Below are 17,042 nucleotides of genomic sequence, written 5' to 3' on the forward strand. Positions count from 1 at the left end.
ATAAAATGAAACGAATAATCTAAATGTAAAATAATAAATATGTCGCAATAAAATATATAATGTGTGAGAATAAAAAAAAATATCACAGAAAATTTTTCACTATATTAATTATTTTGCATTAAACCCAAAAAAAATGATGAAAGCTTTCCGGTTTTTCCATTCAAGCCAAATTGTTGAAGAAATTTTGACATGGATGTAAAATAATCAAGAGTGGTATTACACAGAAATAAAAAAAGGCCAATCCTTGAATGGAAAAACATTTATTTATCTATGGCATTAATACGAATAAAACAGTGTTTCTAGTTAGCTAAAGTTTGTTTCCAAATATCTATCAAAAAAAAAAAAAACATCATCAGTTGCAAAATTCCACTGAAAACTATCCTTGCATTTGATTTTTGAAGTTTCTTTTTTAAAAAAAAAGAAAATGAGAAACTTGAATAGTTTATTCAACGGAATTTTAAAGCATAGGTATGTTTTTTTAATTATATGTATATACATATATACAAGTATGGTCTGTTAAATAATAGCCAATGAAAGTGTGAATGCAAGCAAAAAAAAATGCAATCATAAAAAGGCTACTACTTCACTGACTGCACTGTATATTTTATGTGCGCACACTCACACACTCACTCACCCACATACACACATATGCAAATATAATAATTATCTTCTATTTGACACTGTAATTTTTCAAAATCATTCAAATTGCACATTTACTAAATACCAAGCAAATAAAAATGATAAAGTACTGATTATTAAATAAGAAAAATACTACATAAATATAATTAACTGCATCGATATTATTCATTTTTATAATCTTTTACGAATATTGAAATTAAAAGCATAAATTCCTTTCTTTTTCAAATTCAATAAATCAAAATATTAATTAAGGGAATGATTGAAAAATGGTAGACAAATATCTCACACACACACACATTTTCGTGCAGAGTCTCTCAAATAATAATTTTTCATTCACATAAAAAAATACTATAAAAAAAATATATATTTCAAGATCCAAAATCAATTTTAACTGTTATTGAAAAAAATTGTATTATTTAAAAATGAAAAAATATCTTGAAAATGTAGCAATGAAAAAAAATATAAAGCTAGAAAGCTTATTCAAATTAAAAAAAAAAAACTAAATACAAACACGATACTGTAAATAATACATAATATAACCGTAGAACAAAAAAATTATAAAATATTATATACGCAGTTTAAAATACAAATAATAGTAAATGTATAAATTCCTTAAAATATAATTTACTGAAATCAAATCAGAATCTCAGTGGAGCATCACGAGTCTATGTTCTCTTAAAGACTTTGACGGAGATTGTCAAATATTTCGAAAAAAAAAATTCTTAAAAACATATACAGACAAATATATCCAAGAGAATTCCTTTAATAATATCAAGTTTTCCTTGAGGTTTCGCGTGACCAATAGAATCACTTGAATTTGTTCCTTGACTCAAAGCGTCCAAGTCGACTTTTGTGATCCACCCTAGGCACCGTTCCCAACTTTCTCCTGCCGTCATTGTCTCGGTCACTTGTATATTTTCCAAATTGTTCGGATTCCGAAGGCAATACGTCCCCAGTTGACTTATTGAATATCCAATCTCGAGACTGTCTTTGTTTCCACTCGTTGTCACGTGCGTTAGACAATCTCTGTCGCTGTAATCGACGCTGTAATTCATGTATGACTTCTTCTCGTTCTCGGATTTCTCTTGGAACATCTCCCAAAACATCGTCCTCTGATTTTCTTCTTCTAATTGACAATCGTTCATTTTTTCCCTTCTCATTATCATATTTAGATTTTTCACATTTTGATTCTTTTCGTTTTGATTCCAATTGTTCATTTTCATCAGCTCTTGTCCATTCCGTAGAATGGGATATTCGTCTAAAAAAACCTGATCCTTGGGATAGACTTGCGAGCAATAATATTCACATCTTTCAGTTGCTGTTAATGGTGCATTTGTATTTTCTCTCTTGGAATTTTCTTGATTTGAATCAATGTCTTTAGTGAAAAAATTTAAATTACGACTTATTCTTTGAAATAGACCCGGTTTAGATATTTTAATTTCTTTTTTTGAATCTGAAGAATTTAAAATTTGTTGATTCTCATGATGTAATTCAGGTGTGTCATCGGGTAAAAAATACAAGCTTTTTGCATTTGCATCATCTATTGAATCTAATGTTTTCTTTTTTCTAAATGACAATCTTTTCGCGTTATTTATCTCACTTTTACTCATTTCTGAACAATGTTTGTCTTTTTCTAAAGTATCAAAATCTTTATCATTTTCAGTTTTATAACCATGAAAAGAATGACTCTGTTTATCAATTGATGAAGGAAGAAAACAATGATCGCGAGATCGTTGAGAACTATAGTTTGAATGTTTTCGAGTTATTTTGTGATGCTCCAAACTGAGACACGATATGTCTGGACAATTTGCGGGATTGGCTTTATTATCGGGTGAGGTTTTATTAAAAGAACTAAATTTATCAAGATTTAATTTCGACGTCTCACAGGCTGCACTTTCCTGAGATTGGTGCACTTTGTGATCCGATTGTTGTTCATTCACAAAGAATTTGGAGTAGTATGCTTGCTTTTTACCTGGGTTGTCCTGATTGTCCTGGTCACCACGAATATCAGGATTGTGTTGGAGTTTTGTCTTTCGCTCGGGAATACCAGCATAAACCATTGTTGAACCCACTGCTGCACCAGAAGCATTCGCCAGTCCTTGTCGCGTATAAGGTCTAAAATTATAGTTATTTTTGAATAATTTTTTTCTAAATATTAATTAATAATATTTTAATAGAAATTTTTTGATTTTTAAATTAATATACCTTGCTCTATGATCTTGATCATTATTGGTCCCAGAGGGGAGAGGAGCATTGGTTGGTTGCGAATGCGTTGGTGCTTGTTGCGACGAAGGCAAAGATGGTTGCCTCGCGCTTCCAAATTTCAATAAATTCCAGTCAAATACATAATCATACGTGAAGCCCTGGCTGTGAAATAAAGTTCGGAATAGATGCCGGAGATACGAGTAGTCCGGCTTTTCTTCAAAACGTAATTGTCTGCAGTATTTCAGATACGTTGTGAATTCAGCTAAAAATAATTTTTATTATTAAAAATAGTAAATATTAATTATTATTATTATGTTAAAAAAAATTACCCGGGTAACTTTTGCACAAGTCTTCAATGGGAGTAGACATTTTCTTTTCTGAAATTCGCTCATATTTTTGTCTTTTGGTAGCCGCTTTTAATCCTTGCCAGGGCAAACTGCCTCGATTAAAGTACATAAGAACATAGCCTAATGATTCAAGATCATCTCTACGAGATTGTTCGATTCCTAAATGCGTATTTACACTAGCGTATCTGCAAAAAAAGAAAGTACATAAATAATTATTTGAAAAAGGATTATTATTATTTTTTTTTTAATTACCTTGCTGTGCCGGTAAGATTTTTGTTTTCCCGATATGGTATATGCTTGTTATTTCGGCCATCTCGATACTTTTTCGCAAGTCCAAAGTCTATAATGTATACGAGGTTTCCTTTCTTTCCTAGTCCCATAAGAAAATTATCAGGTTTTATATCCCGATGAATGAAGTTGCGACTGTGAATATAGTCCGTTCTGCTTATCTGATTAAAAAAAAAGCATATTGTATTATTTTAATTTAAATCGATAAAGTATCATGAGTCTTTATGTGCAAATTTTTATATGTTGGCTATGGTTAGATGAGCATGAGATACGGTCTGTGACACATCTTTCGAGGTCGTTGCTTCTGATAATTGTCTCAGTCAAATCAAAAGGGATGAGAAATTTACTGGACCGTGAATTATAATTGAAGAAGCCACTGTATATAAGTCATAAGTACAATCGAGAAGAGAAAAAAAAATCTTCTATACAAATTTTAACTGAAAATCTATCCTATGCAGTAATTAGTTTATTTAAAAAAAAAAAGAAAATACTTACCAATTGATCAGCAAGAAGGAGAACTGTTTTTAATGTAAATCTCCTAGAACAAAAATTAAAGAGGTCTTCGAGGGATGGTCCAAGCAGTTCCATGACCATAACATTATAATCACCCTCAGATCCGCACCATTTTATCGTTGGTATCCCAACTACAATTTAATAAATACATAAATAACAAATATTAAAACTAAATTTTATCTAAGAATTAACTTAAAATTACTTACCACCGCCTTGCATCATTTGATAAAATTTCGATTCTATGTGAAGTTGAGGATGCCGTGTTTTAATACATTCCAATTTTATGGCAACTTCTTCGCCAGTGGAAATATTGGTGCCTGTTAAAAAAAAAAAAAAAAATTATCTTTCAATTTCAATCAGAATAAAAAAAATTTTAATGTAAAATCGTTTTATAAATACAAGAAATTTGACGAAAAATAATAGACTTTCAAGGTGACTTTAAAAGTTAGTTACATGAAGCAAACATTTTTAAATGAAGGACGTAATTTAAAAATTTATTAGATTACATAGGAAACAGTAAATATATATATCCAAACAGGGATCGCAATAAGAAAAAGAAATTAAGAAAACTTGTTTGTTTAAAAGAAAAATAAAAGCGCAGAAGCAAATGCTTTACTATCAACAGGAGAATAAATTTTTAACAGTGTATATGACAGATGTAGTTTGTATATAGAGTACATATTTATATTCATATTTGAATTTACTAACCTAAATAAATATCTCCGAAGGAACCGCTCCCGATTTTTCTTCCTAACCGGTACTTGTTGCCCACGCGAAGCTCCATCTCAGCAATTGATGAAGAAATTAAATATCTTCGTCTTTTCAAGTCAAGTTCAGTCTGTTGTGATGTTTAGAAAATCTGCTACAGGGCCTGATCTTCCATATTTGATTACGCTACCGACTACGGATTTAACATTTTCTTCTTTCTTTGGAGTCCAGGAGTAAAGCTTATGACGATGGCGCTGGCGTTGTTGTACTTGTACTTTGACGATAAGGGGAAAGTTATAGGCAAAATGTATTTTGCTGTGAAGATTTAACTTTAAAATGGAGAAAAATATTGATACAAAGAAGATTGTGTTGTTGATTATGCCATACTCAATTATCTATTGTTTTACATATTGTTCAGAAACAGAACGATAAAAACTTGTCAGGTCACTCACGATGGCCGACACCCTCGTTATGTCTTGAAAACAGAACCTCGCACACCACGCGTCTCGAAACGTCAAAGGAATAAACGAAGACGCGGTTTTGAAGGCATTGCTTATTTAGTTCCGTCAAGATGAAGGTTGACACATACCTTCTTTGTATAGATCACTCGCAGTATAACACTCACAATTACTTTAGAGGCGAGCGTACTAAAACTTGTTTCGACACGAAAGGTCTATTTCTTGATTTCTCGCACTCTCTCTCTCTTTCTCGTTCTCTTTCTTGAATCACCGTGCTAAATTGTACATAGCAGTTAGATACGAAGGAAGGGTGTTGAAAACAACCATTGAACTATATAAAACTGGAATGCGTTCTGCTGTTGCTAAGTGCAAACTGAGAGAGATGACGAATCATTTTATACCTATCCTTTTCTTTCGTATGTCAACAAAAAATTTGACAAAGTAGAACGTTCGAAATGTGAAAATGTTGGCACTACTGCGCCATCTGAGTTTGTAAAACGACCTTTACTTTTGGTATTTTGTGATTTAGCTTCTCAACCCTGTACTTCGATAGTATCGCCTTGTGGCGTCAGTTTTGTGAACTATTTAGCTCCTAGCCGTACCCACGCCTATGATCATTTTCATTATGTCATATGTGTGTCTGGAATGAATTTTAGTTCACGTTAAAGTGTTTTTCCATGGTTTTACAGAATTTCGCGACTTGCGAATTTCGCGGGACGTCCGTTAGTTACAAAGAAAAAAGTTTAAAAAGTTTTAGTGACTGTGTTGTTTCCTTTTTCGCCAACAATCACGAAACCCAAGGCATCTAACACACAATTTGAAAGAAAGAAAGAGGTGAGCCGAACGACGTGTTGTGCAGGAGGGGCAGGCGTGTCGAACGTGTTTCTGGCAAACACCGACGACAAAAAAATTGGCTTCATGTGGTTTTCTGTTCATTTTGATAATGTTTTAATCAAATTTTTATTTTTCCACAAAACGGATCATAATTTATTAAAAGTGTAAAAGAAGAAGACCGCAAAGGAAAAAAATTAACGTGCACAGTTAAATTTTTATTTCGGTTGACAGCTATATTCTGCAGGATGCTTAAATTTATCAGAGGAAAGGGTCAGCAACCCACAGCAGAACGTCAGAAGCTGCAAAAGGATCTCTTTGGATTTCGAAAGGTAAACTATACAACAATGTTGAAAAGAATTATTATTGTTTTTCGCCTCTTTTTCTGATAAAAAAAAAAATTATTTACTTGTTTATTACACGTCAATTCTTTTTAAAAGAGGACATTATAAATTCTAACCTCTAAATTTGACATTTACTTCTTATAATTAGTAGCGTTTTTTAATTGAAAAAAATATTCTTTCACTGAAACAATCAAAAATATTTTTGAAGTAATATTAGAAAAATATAAACATTAGAAAATGGGTCAGAATATTCAAAATGATTTTTTTGCAATATTAAATTACAGACTTCTCTTTAGAATTTGCTTATGGAATGACAAAATGTAGAAAAATGAAATAAAACCAAGATTCGTTTTGACATAAATGTAGTTAAATTGTTCTTGAAAGCATTTCTTTAAACATTAATAATTACATCTACATTTCTTCTTTTTATAATATTTATGTAATTTGATATCTAAAGCTATGCTTTATGACATTAAAATTTAAACAAGATTATATAGAACATTTCCTTCATTTTGAAGGAACTTTGTGCATTCTCTATACTTAACCAATGTTTCAAGTTACAACTTACAAACTATAAAAATATAAATGCTTCTTACTATAACCGTAAACCGTTAGCTTCTCACAAAACTAGTTTAATTTTATTCCATGCTCAAGAAGCGTTTCAAGTAATCTCTGCCACAAAAACACCGTTTGCGTGACAAATCCACATTCCTTTTAGTCGTGTGCGAGTTTTGTATTTTGTTTAAAACAAAAAAAATCTATGTTTTATAAACAAACAATTAGAAATAAGATTTGATACAGTAATTTCGCTTTTAAATTTTTTTCAAATTTATATAATATGGTTAAAATTTGAAGATGCATTTTAAAAATGAATTAAATATAAGAATAATATTAAATATTATTTTTTGATATTTTAAGAAATAACAGTAAGACGTTTCTTAATCATATTTCCATTGCTTTTTACGCCTACATTTTACTGACAGTGCAATATGTGTTGACACGATTCATTACTCTTGAAACCTTAGCAATGATTTAATTCCGATCGTTAAAATACAGTTCAATTTTTCTGTCATAATATGTAGAAGAAATATCAAAAAGAATTTATCTGTATTTTTCTAGAAAAATCTAAAATTTAAAAAATACGAAATAAAATATAAGATAAATAATATGAAATTTATACAAAGGTATTATTTAACTGAATTTCATTTTAAATGCCGAATAGACGAATTTAGTTATTACTAAACATATCTAATCATTTTAGTTGAAAATTTTTACAAATTTTAGATTAGAAAAAAATTAAAATCATATTATACAGACGATTCTGTTGTATTTATTGGTCAAGATATACATCTTATCAGTTAGCAATGCATGCAGATAATAATAAAAAAATTATTAAACTGCTCCAAAATACATATAACTAAAGTGAAAGGTTTAATTTATAATTTTAGAAATTAAAAAATAAATATTTAATCTGGTATTTATTTTTGAATAGTTTATTTAATAATTAATTATTTATTGATAGGAGGGGTTAAAGTGAGTGGAAAATAGTAAACTCTTAAATCCTTTCACTGTTTGCAAGTATGTATTTATGAGTAACTTAATATACATGTACTACAGAGAAGATCCATGTAATATTTTCGTGAGAATTATTTTAACTTTAATTAAAATTAATTAATTTTTTAAACAAAAAAATATTTTTGAAGTAACGAATGTTAACTTTTTCCATCCGTCTTTTTTGCAGACCAAAATAATAATCTGTCTACAACAATACATTATATATAATTATTAAGAATTTAAAAAGTAAATATAAAAATTATTAAATAATTAATAAATTATCTATAAAATTTTTGGAATTTTAAATAAAGCAATAATCTATAGTAAAATTTCTTATAATCAACAATGATGTGATGACGAGAGTTCCTGATTTAACCGAATAGAAGTATACACTTCTATAGAGTATGTCAAACTTTCACTACCTCAAATGCAGATCTGAGAAGACTTGATTAAATGTCCCCTCCCAATGTATAGTTTAATCATTTATATCTCGTATGAAATTTGCGAAATTCAAGTTTTTGATTTCAAAATTTCATTAAAATTTTAATTTAAAAACTTTAAAATTTAAAAAAATGAATAAAAAAAAATGTTAAACAATTATTATAAGAATTTTTAATAATATTATCTTGTATGGTTTTTTTCATGTATGGAATATACCTATAGTATAATATAGATATATTATTCCACGGTTTTCATTTCATGTGCGGAATCTTCCATACAACATAATAATTCAATTTTGTTAATGCTGATGACGAGTCATCGATGAGTCATGAGTCTGGTGTCCAACTATTTTAAATTAGTTGAAATTTTTTTTAAGAACTATTTTCTTTTTTTAAAATCGTAATTCGTTTTTATGTTGAAAGAATAAAAAAAAAATAAATTTGAGTTTTAAATTAATTTTTAAATTAGTGAAAATTTATAAGTCTATATTGTTAATTTTTAGTTTTATTTATTAAAAAAAAATTTTTCATTTTACTATATAAATTTTCTAAATTGGTTTTTATTTTTACAGACTCTAGAGCATGGTTTTCCTAATAAACCAACTGCCCTTGCTTGGGATTCAAGTTTGCGGCTTATGATCATAGGAACAGCATCTGGTGCTATAAAAGTGTATCCTTTTTTTATTTATAATGAAGATTTTATTTTTTAAATAATTTTTTTTATACGAAAAAGAAGAAGATTAATAAAAAAGTAAATTATAAAAAATATTATTTCTCCATAATATTTTTTGTGAGAATTATATATTAAAATTTTTATAGCACAAGTCGATCAGAATTGAACGTATTGAAAAAAGTATTGCATATCGGTGTAACGATATATAACTTAAAATTGTACCTTATCACCACTGTATCACTTTTCATAGACGTACCTTTTAAAGAACGATCCCGTTTAACAATTGACCATATCGATAAACTTAAATATTACACAATATTTAAAATTATTTTCAAATCGAAATTAAAATTTTCTCTTAGGATTAAAAAATTCAGATAATTGTTGACAAAAAAAAAATTGTCTCAATAATAATAAATATTTTTTTCCAATATACCATTTTAATAAAAATGTAGAACAAGAAAATTCCATCATTATCAGAAATAGACTGTATCTTGAAATTTTCAAATATTTGTTTGAATCCCTAAAATTGTTTTTTAATTTCTTATTATTTTATTATTAATTATTCTATATCTATTTCGAAGGAATTATCATGTCATTAGTTTTGTCCTTAACCAAAAGATTTATTCTAAAACAGATTTGGAAGGCCAGGTGTAGAATTTTATGGACATCATAAGAATGAAAGTGGAGAAAAAAATGCAGTTACCAAAATTATTGCTCTTCCAAATGAGGTAAGTACATTACTTTTATGTATTGCACTTTAAAAAGATATATCTATTCACAATTTTTTTTCATTTTGCAAATAACAATAACTGTCACGTATTGAATACAAATAGAAAGATAAAACATTTTATTCTTTATGCATTCATACACGTTTAAACACTTGTGACCCTCAATTATTACAATTCTTCATTTTTATATACGTATTTATTGTCTAATAATAGTTTTTTTAAATTTTTTCTTTTTCAATTATACAATATTTTATATATTAAAAATATTATATTATATTTTATATTATATTATATTTCTCTCGCATTTTTCTATAATTTGCTTGAGTGGGTTTTTTATTTGTAAATTTACAATTCACACGTTCGGAACTTTAATAATTTAAATTACTATTAATTTAGGCTGTTTAGAGTATGCTTTACGTGAATATGAATTTTTTTTTATTCATTAAATTAAGAAAGGAAAGTGTTTTTTTAATACAAAAAAGTATTGCGTTTGACGACATACATTTTTTATTTTGCAGTAAATGCCTTTATCAGCGTATTCTTTTAAGCAAAGGCTTAATATGATAAGATAATAGAAAAAAGTAATTTTAATTCATTTCTTTCTTTTAAATTTGAGAATTCTAAAAAAAAATACGAATTACAATTATTTTATATATTATTTTAATTATATCCACTTTTTAATCATAAAGAATTTAATAATTTTTTCCAATTTTTAAAATGTAAATTTGCATTTTGTAAATAATTTTTTTTTTTTAATTTTTAGGGGCGTTTGGTTTCACTTTGTGATGAGAATTCTCTTCATTTATGGGAAATTAATAATAATTCTGTTGTGGAAACAACAAGTTTATGTTTGGAAGGTAAATTGAAAAAAATTTCAGCAATTTGCCTTGAATCGACAAACGAACATCTTTTATTGGGAACAGAAGGTGGAAATATTTATTTATTGAAATTAAAAACATTCACAATATCAGAAACAATGATTTATCAGGATGTTGTAATGCAAAAGTAAGTTTAAAAAAGAATCCAATTGTTTAATCATTGAGAATATTGTTATTAACATTTCTCTTTTTTTTTAAATTTAGCGTTCCAGCAGACTATAAAATTAATCCAGGAGCAGTAGAAGCAATCGCGGAACAACCTGGACATCCAGATAATATTTTAATAGGATATAATCGAGGTTTAATGGTTCTTTGGAATAAAGCAACTCCAGGTGCTCAACAGGTATGTGTTTCTTTTCTTTCAAATAATTGTCATTGCAAATGTACCACTCATACTCATTTGACCTTGATGTCACAAACTTTATAATATATTCACACTAATAGAGACTATTCATCTCGCTTAAAGTTAAAAGAAATTAATTTTCATTTAATTACCGGTTAAATTTAATCATAAAAATAATTAAAAAAACAAAATATAATGCTTTTGTGTTGTCCGATAATTTAAAAATTTAAAAAAAAAAAAAAAATTGGTGGATGGACAATTTTACGCGAATTGGTATTTCTTCTTCTGACTGTTGTTGTTGTTGTTGTTTGTGTCTTTGGTGGTTTTGGCGATCGTGTGTACGCAGCTGATGGGTTTATTTTCGCGTGCACAGACCTTCATCTCAAAAAATCAACTGGAATGGGTTTATTGGATCACTGAGAATCGATTTGTTTCATCTCACAATGATGGCTCTTATTCGTTTTGGAGTCCTGGAAGTGAAGATGTTATGGAGCCCAAAACACATTATGGCCCACTGCCTTGTAAATCAATTTCAAAAATCGTTGTTCATTCCACTGTTGAGTAAGTTTTAATTCATTTATCATAGAAATCAACATTAATTTGACATTTTAATTAATTTGTTTTTATTTCAAGTGATGGAGAGATGTTAATATTTTCCGGTGGTATGCCAAGAGCAAGTTATGGTGATCGACATACGATAACAGTAATGACAAATAGCAAACAAGTAGCATTTGATTTTACTTCAAAAGTTATTGATTTCTTTACTGTTCTACCAAAACAATCTCAAGAAGAAAAAGAAAATAATACAACTTTTGGATGTCCCGAAGCACTTATTGTTCTTGCCGAGGAAGAATTAATTGCAATTGATTTAACACATCCTGAGTGGAAAATGATGGCATTACCATATTTGGTATCACTTCATGCAAGTGCAGTAAGTAAATTTTTGTCTATTTTTTAATTAAAATAAAGAAAGAAATAAATTAACTTATAATGAAAAATTTTAGGTCACTTGCTCGCAACATGTTCCAAATGTTCCACAAGATTTATGGGATGCAATTTTAGCGGCTGGAAAATTGCAAACAGAACATCTTTATTCAGAGAAAATATGGCCAATCGATGGAGGTGTTGTATTATCGAAAAAAGTTGACGAGACAGAGGAAACAATGAGAGAATTATTACTGACAGGTCATGAAGATGGTACAGTAAGATTTTGGGACGCTTCAAACGTTGCCTTGACATCTTTATACAAATACAATTCATCACTTCTTTTTACTGGTGAGCATTTAGATGTATTAGAACAGGCACCAGAAGATGATGAAGATGAATGGCCACGTTTTAGAAAAGTTGGCACTTTTGATCCTTATTCTGATGATCCACGTTTGGCAGTGAAGAAAATTCTTCTCTGTCCACTTTCATCGACTTTAATCATTGCTGGAACGGCAGGTCATGTTATTACGGCATCAATATCACCGGAAGCAATTAATAAAGAAATTAAAGCAGTCACCATGAATGTGGTAAATGATCGAGATGGCTTTACTTGGAAAGGTCACGATCATTTGCCACCAAGAACAACTAGCATTTCTTTTGCCGTTGGATTTCAACCGCAAACACTTTTGCAGTTGTATCCACCAGCTGCAATAACAGCATTGGCTCTGCAAAGCGAATGGGGACTCATTGCGGCTGGTACCGCTCATGGATTGGCTTTATTCGATTATATAAGAGCAAAAGCTGTTAATGTTAAATGCACACTTAATCCAAATGGTAAATTTATTTTTGTTTCGAAAGTTATTTCAATTTTTGAAAATATAACTTAATTTCTTCTTTTTTTTTTAGATCTGTCTGGTTCAGGTGATACGCCGATTTCTAGAAGAAAATCATTTAAGAAATCATTAAGAGAATCATTTAGAAGATTGAGAAAAGGTAGATCGCAACGTCGTACAAATACCAGTAGTCCAAATACTGCTCAAGAAAAGAAAAAAGAAACGTAAGTGTTTATTGTAATTTTTATAATTGCAAAATTAGTTTATAAATGAATAATTTATTTTCAGACCTACAATTATATCTTCTCCAAGTGTTGAACTCTCACCAGGAGAAGCTATAAAATCAGTTGAGAGACAAGTTGAAGCAAGACCTGTCGATGATGCTCTTGGTTCAATGGTTCGATGTCTTTATTTCGCGAGAAGTTATATTATAAGTAGTAAGTATTGATTTTGTTGTTTTTCAATTGTAATTAATTTAATAATAATATTATTATAATTACAGTGCAAAATACGACGCCTACGCTTTGGGCTGGTACGAATAACGGAACAGTGTACGTTTTCACTTTGGCAATTCCAGCTGGAGCAAGACGTAAAGAAGAAGATGTCAATTGTACATTGGGTAAAGAAATTCAATTGAAACATCGAGCTCCTGTAATTGCAATTACTATTCTCGATGGTGCAAGTATTCCTTTACCAGAATCTTTTGAAGTTGAAAAAGGAGTTAGTTCGGGACCAGATATGACATCACCGCATAGAGTTGTCATTGCCAGTGAAGAACAATTTAAAATATTTAATCTTCCATCTTTAAAACCTTTTTGCAAATATAAACTAACAGCTCATGAAGGTTCAAGAGTTAGAAAAACAGGATTTGCTAAATTTTCATGTTCAGTGGAACCATCAGGTATTCATGAAGAAACGTGCCTTCTTTGCCTTACTAATTTAGGAGAATGCCTAGTGCTTAGTGTTCCAGAATTAAGAAGACAGGTCAATACGGCGGCTATTAAGAGAGAAGATATCAAGTAATTTCTTTTTTAAATCAGTTAAACAATGTTCAAGTTAAAAAATGTTCTTAACCTTTTTTTTTTTGTTTTTAGTGGAATTTCCTCATTATCATTTACAAGGTCAGCTGAAGCTCTTTATTTACATTCAAGTTCCGAACTTCAGCGAATTTCATTAACACCAACAAAAGGAGTGAGAGCGCATTGTGCATTGAGTTTACCACCGAATGCAAGATCGATGTCGACAGAAACAAAAGAAGAGAGTATGGAGCAAACGAGTACAGAAGATGGTACAGAAGATGAAGTTCAAGATGATCAGTCGGAGCCTGCGGCGAAAAATATTACAGAAAATGGAATAGTTGGATCAAGTAAGTAAATAATTTCCCATCATTTAGATTTTATGCGATATTCATTTTTTTCAAATTACATACGTACAGTTCAGAGAGTTGAAAATCACTAATCGCTTAGCAAACAATATTCATAATGTGTTCTGCTATTTCATAGTGAAATTATTTTTTTTTTCTCTAATTGTCTATGTTTTTTATATTTGCTTTGTGAAAGTCTTGTGTTTGAATGGAATTAAGTATATTCAAGAGTTAGTTTCGAATTCCAACACATTAATTTTAGCTGATGGGGAAGAAACTCCTAAGGAGCCATCACTAAAACCAGCTGCTAGTACTACGGATATTAATGGCGATGATGATCGTCAAGATCAAAATTCAGTCGGTGATATTACTATTGACAGTGTCAAGGATCATTTGCTGTAAGTTATTTATAAAATATTTTAAATATATATTCTCTCGAATTTTAGTAATTCTTCATTTTTTTTTCTTCTCCTTTTAGTAATAGTTCGCTTTTTAAAAATGCTACATCATCGGAGGATCTTCATAACCGTTTAGCTGGACTTAAAATGGAAGTAACATCCAGAACATCTGAAACAGCGACTCAAAATCAGACAGTTGTTGTAAAAACAACAACTGTTGTATCTCAATCGACTACTAATGGAACAACAAATGGAGAGGTTGAAACCATTCAAGCAAGTGAAGGATCAGAAATCAATAGTAAGATTTTTTTTAAGTTTTTATTTTGCTCAATTTTTAGGTAAATAACAAGTTTTTATTTCGAGTACAAAAATAAAATTATTATTTGTTTCCCAGGTACTACAGTGGAAAGAGAAATTAGCAGTGGAATCGAAACGACAACGACGCACGCCACCATCACTCTACCTCCTAATGTTGAGGTCAGCATTTGGCTCTGATTAAATTTATCAAGCTTAAGGGGGAAAGGCTTAACATTAACATTAACAATACTAACAAACGCTTAGCATGTTATTTATGTCATTATTAACAAAACTAATCTATTTTCATACTAACATATCTCTTCTTTAAATGTAGGCTACGAATGCTTTTTCATCAAAAAAAAATCGCCTTGCAGAAGCATTTATTCATCTTGTGAATCATTCATTCATTTATTCAAATGCTTCATCATTTTAAATATACCATTGAGTTTTAAAAACTGAATCCAGCTAGTAAAATTTGCCTATACTGGTGAATATTCTTTGTTATTAAAATAAATTTATATTACAGCTTAGTGCTGCAGAACTTGCAAAATTAGAAGTGACAACAACCACAGTTACTACTGAAAAATCAAAGGCTCCTCTTGCAAGACCAGAAGAAGTTAATTCTTAAATATTTTATCAAAATAAAAAGAAAATTTAATGTCTGTTCGATATTTTCATCAAATAATGATGAAATAATGAAGTTAAGTGCCTTTACTTAACACAAGTGTACAGTGACGTTAAAGTTCTTGTAGATCATTTTTAAAAAATTTTACTATATATATATATCAGATTAGCTTGAATTTTAGTTACAGAATTTTAAGATATCAAAAACTTTGAATTAAAAAAACTTTAAAAGCAAAGTTATGAGACTTAAATTTTGGAGATTAAGCTTTAGAATAATTTTTCTTAGTAAATAATTCTATACAATTATAATCCGAAAGTATATATACATATATATATATATAGAATCTTCCTATATATTTTTTAATTAAGCTTGTTCACTGTACACACAATTTTTTTTTTGTAAACGAGCAAGCGAATTAATAATTTTTTCACATTCACCAGTGTATTCAAAAATAACAAGAATCGCATTTGAATAAGTAGGATAAGAATTTTGAAAAAACAATTTTCAAAATTTTACGTGATGACTGCAAAACCAGGGTCTTAATCAAGATTTTATTTTAAGTACATAGAAAGTATTTTATACTTACAAAACAGTTGTTTTTTTTTTAAATAGAAGTGATTTTAAAATTTTTTAATTAAAAATCGCGATTTTGTGCAATAATGTTTGTATTATTCCGGTTATAATTGTCCATATATAATCTGTTTTTTGACCCTGGTTGCATTTAATTTTAAGAAATATTTTATTTGCCTTTTTGTTGAATATTTTTTTTTTTTTAACAAACAAAATACGCGTATTATTGAAAACAAATTTCATTTGTTTAATTCACTGACGATGATTATAATGTTAGGTATGAAAAATGCATATTATTTTTAAAACGCAGATGCAAAATATTCGTACTTATAAAAAAAGAAATATCATATTAGTTTTGCTTAAGTTTTTTTAAAAATCATTTTACATATAACATTATAAGATAATGTTGAACCAGAAAGAGAGACTAACTGTAAAAAATTTACTCTTAGGTGTACAGAAGTAAATTGCACTTAAAAAAAAAAAAAAAAAATATTAACAGCCATATCAGTCTAAAATTAGATATGAAAAATGAGAATTGTTTTATCCAATTCTGGACTTATTCCATTACAGTATTCAGGTTGCCTTACCTTTTCTCTAAATGAAATACAGAGGAAGTTTATATATTTTGGATTAAAAAGAAAAAAAAAATGAATATTTTTTATATACATAGTTTCTTTTATCCGTTTTACAAGAGTCAATTACTCAATACTAATTATAATCGTCATAATGTATTGTAAAACGTTTTGAAACTATTAGCGGCTGATATGCTATGTTGTATTTTAATTCAGAAATTTAAGAAAAAAAAAAAAATAAGAAAGTATTTGTTAAATTTGATCCTTCGAAAATAGGTTAAAACAAAAGGTTGAGAATTTCCTTCCATGGATCGAATTAAGTTAATATATACTTTCTCATTATATATATATATACATCTCAATTCGAAACAGAAATATTACATATTTTTGAAAATTCAGAAAAGTAATTTGGCTGTTTCAATTCGTTAGAAAAATTAAGTTGGTGCGTCAACATTTTTTTTTTAATCTTATGTACGATCGTTTAGATAATTTATTATGTTAAGTTGGT

At 28.8% G+C, this 17,042-nt stretch overlaps 2 protein-coding genes across 4 annotated transcripts; one reads left to right on the plus strand and one right to left on the minus strand.

The window, feature by feature from the left end:
- Positions 1–244: 244 nt before the first annotated feature.
- On the minus strand, positions 245–5,468 carry LOC127289888 (uncharacterized). Its single transcript, XM_051318135.1, has 7 exons — positions 4,701–5,468; positions 4,199–4,309; positions 3,975–4,123; positions 3,444–3,640; positions 3,174–3,376; positions 2,845–3,106; positions 245–2,754 (listed from the first exon to the last, which is right to left on the minus strand). Exons 1-7 carry the CDS (start codon positions 4,774–4,776, stop codon positions 1,362–1,364), a joined length of 2,391 nt encoding a protein of 796 aa, XP_051174092.1. The 5' UTR covers positions 4,777–5,468; the 3' UTR covers positions 245–1,361.
- A 285-nt stretch (positions 5,469–5,753) lies between these two features.
- Positions 5,754–16,452, plus strand: LOC127290132 (lethal(2) giant larvae protein homolog 1). 3 transcript variants are annotated; one of them, XM_051318522.1, is made up of 17 exons: positions 5,756–5,992; positions 6,224–6,321; positions 8,900–8,997; positions 9,635–9,728; positions 10,492–10,733; positions 10,811–10,949; positions 11,296–11,510; positions 11,583–11,880; positions 11,954–12,710; positions 12,783–12,933; positions 12,998–13,146; positions 13,212–13,728; positions 13,804–14,075; positions 14,335–14,470; positions 14,551–14,768; positions 14,865–14,947; positions 15,294–16,452. In XM_051318522.1, the coding sequence occupies exons 2-17, from the start codon at positions 6,238–6,240 to the stop codon at positions 15,393–15,395; spliced, it is 3,555 nt and encodes a 1,184-aa protein (XP_051174479.1). In that variant the 5' UTR covers positions 5,756–5,992; positions 6,224–6,237; the 3' UTR covers positions 15,396–16,452. The 3 variants fall into 3 exon arrangements, with proteins under 3 accessions (XP_051174496.1, XP_051174479.1, XP_051174490.1); XM_051318533.1 differs by having other exon boundaries at positions 5,757–6,321; positions 11,323–11,510; XM_051318539.1 differs by lacking the exons at positions 14,335–14,470; positions 14,551–14,768; positions 14,865–14,947 and having other exon boundaries at positions 5,754–6,321.
- The last annotated feature ends 590 nt before the right edge of the window (positions 16,453–17,042 follow it).

Source organism: Leptopilina boulardi, unplaced genomic scaffold (assembly GCF_019393585.1).
Source record: "Leptopilina boulardi isolate dan_hultmark-lab unplaced genomic scaffold, ZJU_Lbou_2.1 LbouV2_123, whole genome shotgun sequence".
In the NCBI taxonomy this organism is placed as follows: Eukaryota; Metazoa; Arthropoda; class Insecta; order Hymenoptera; family Figitidae; genus Leptopilina; species Leptopilina boulardi.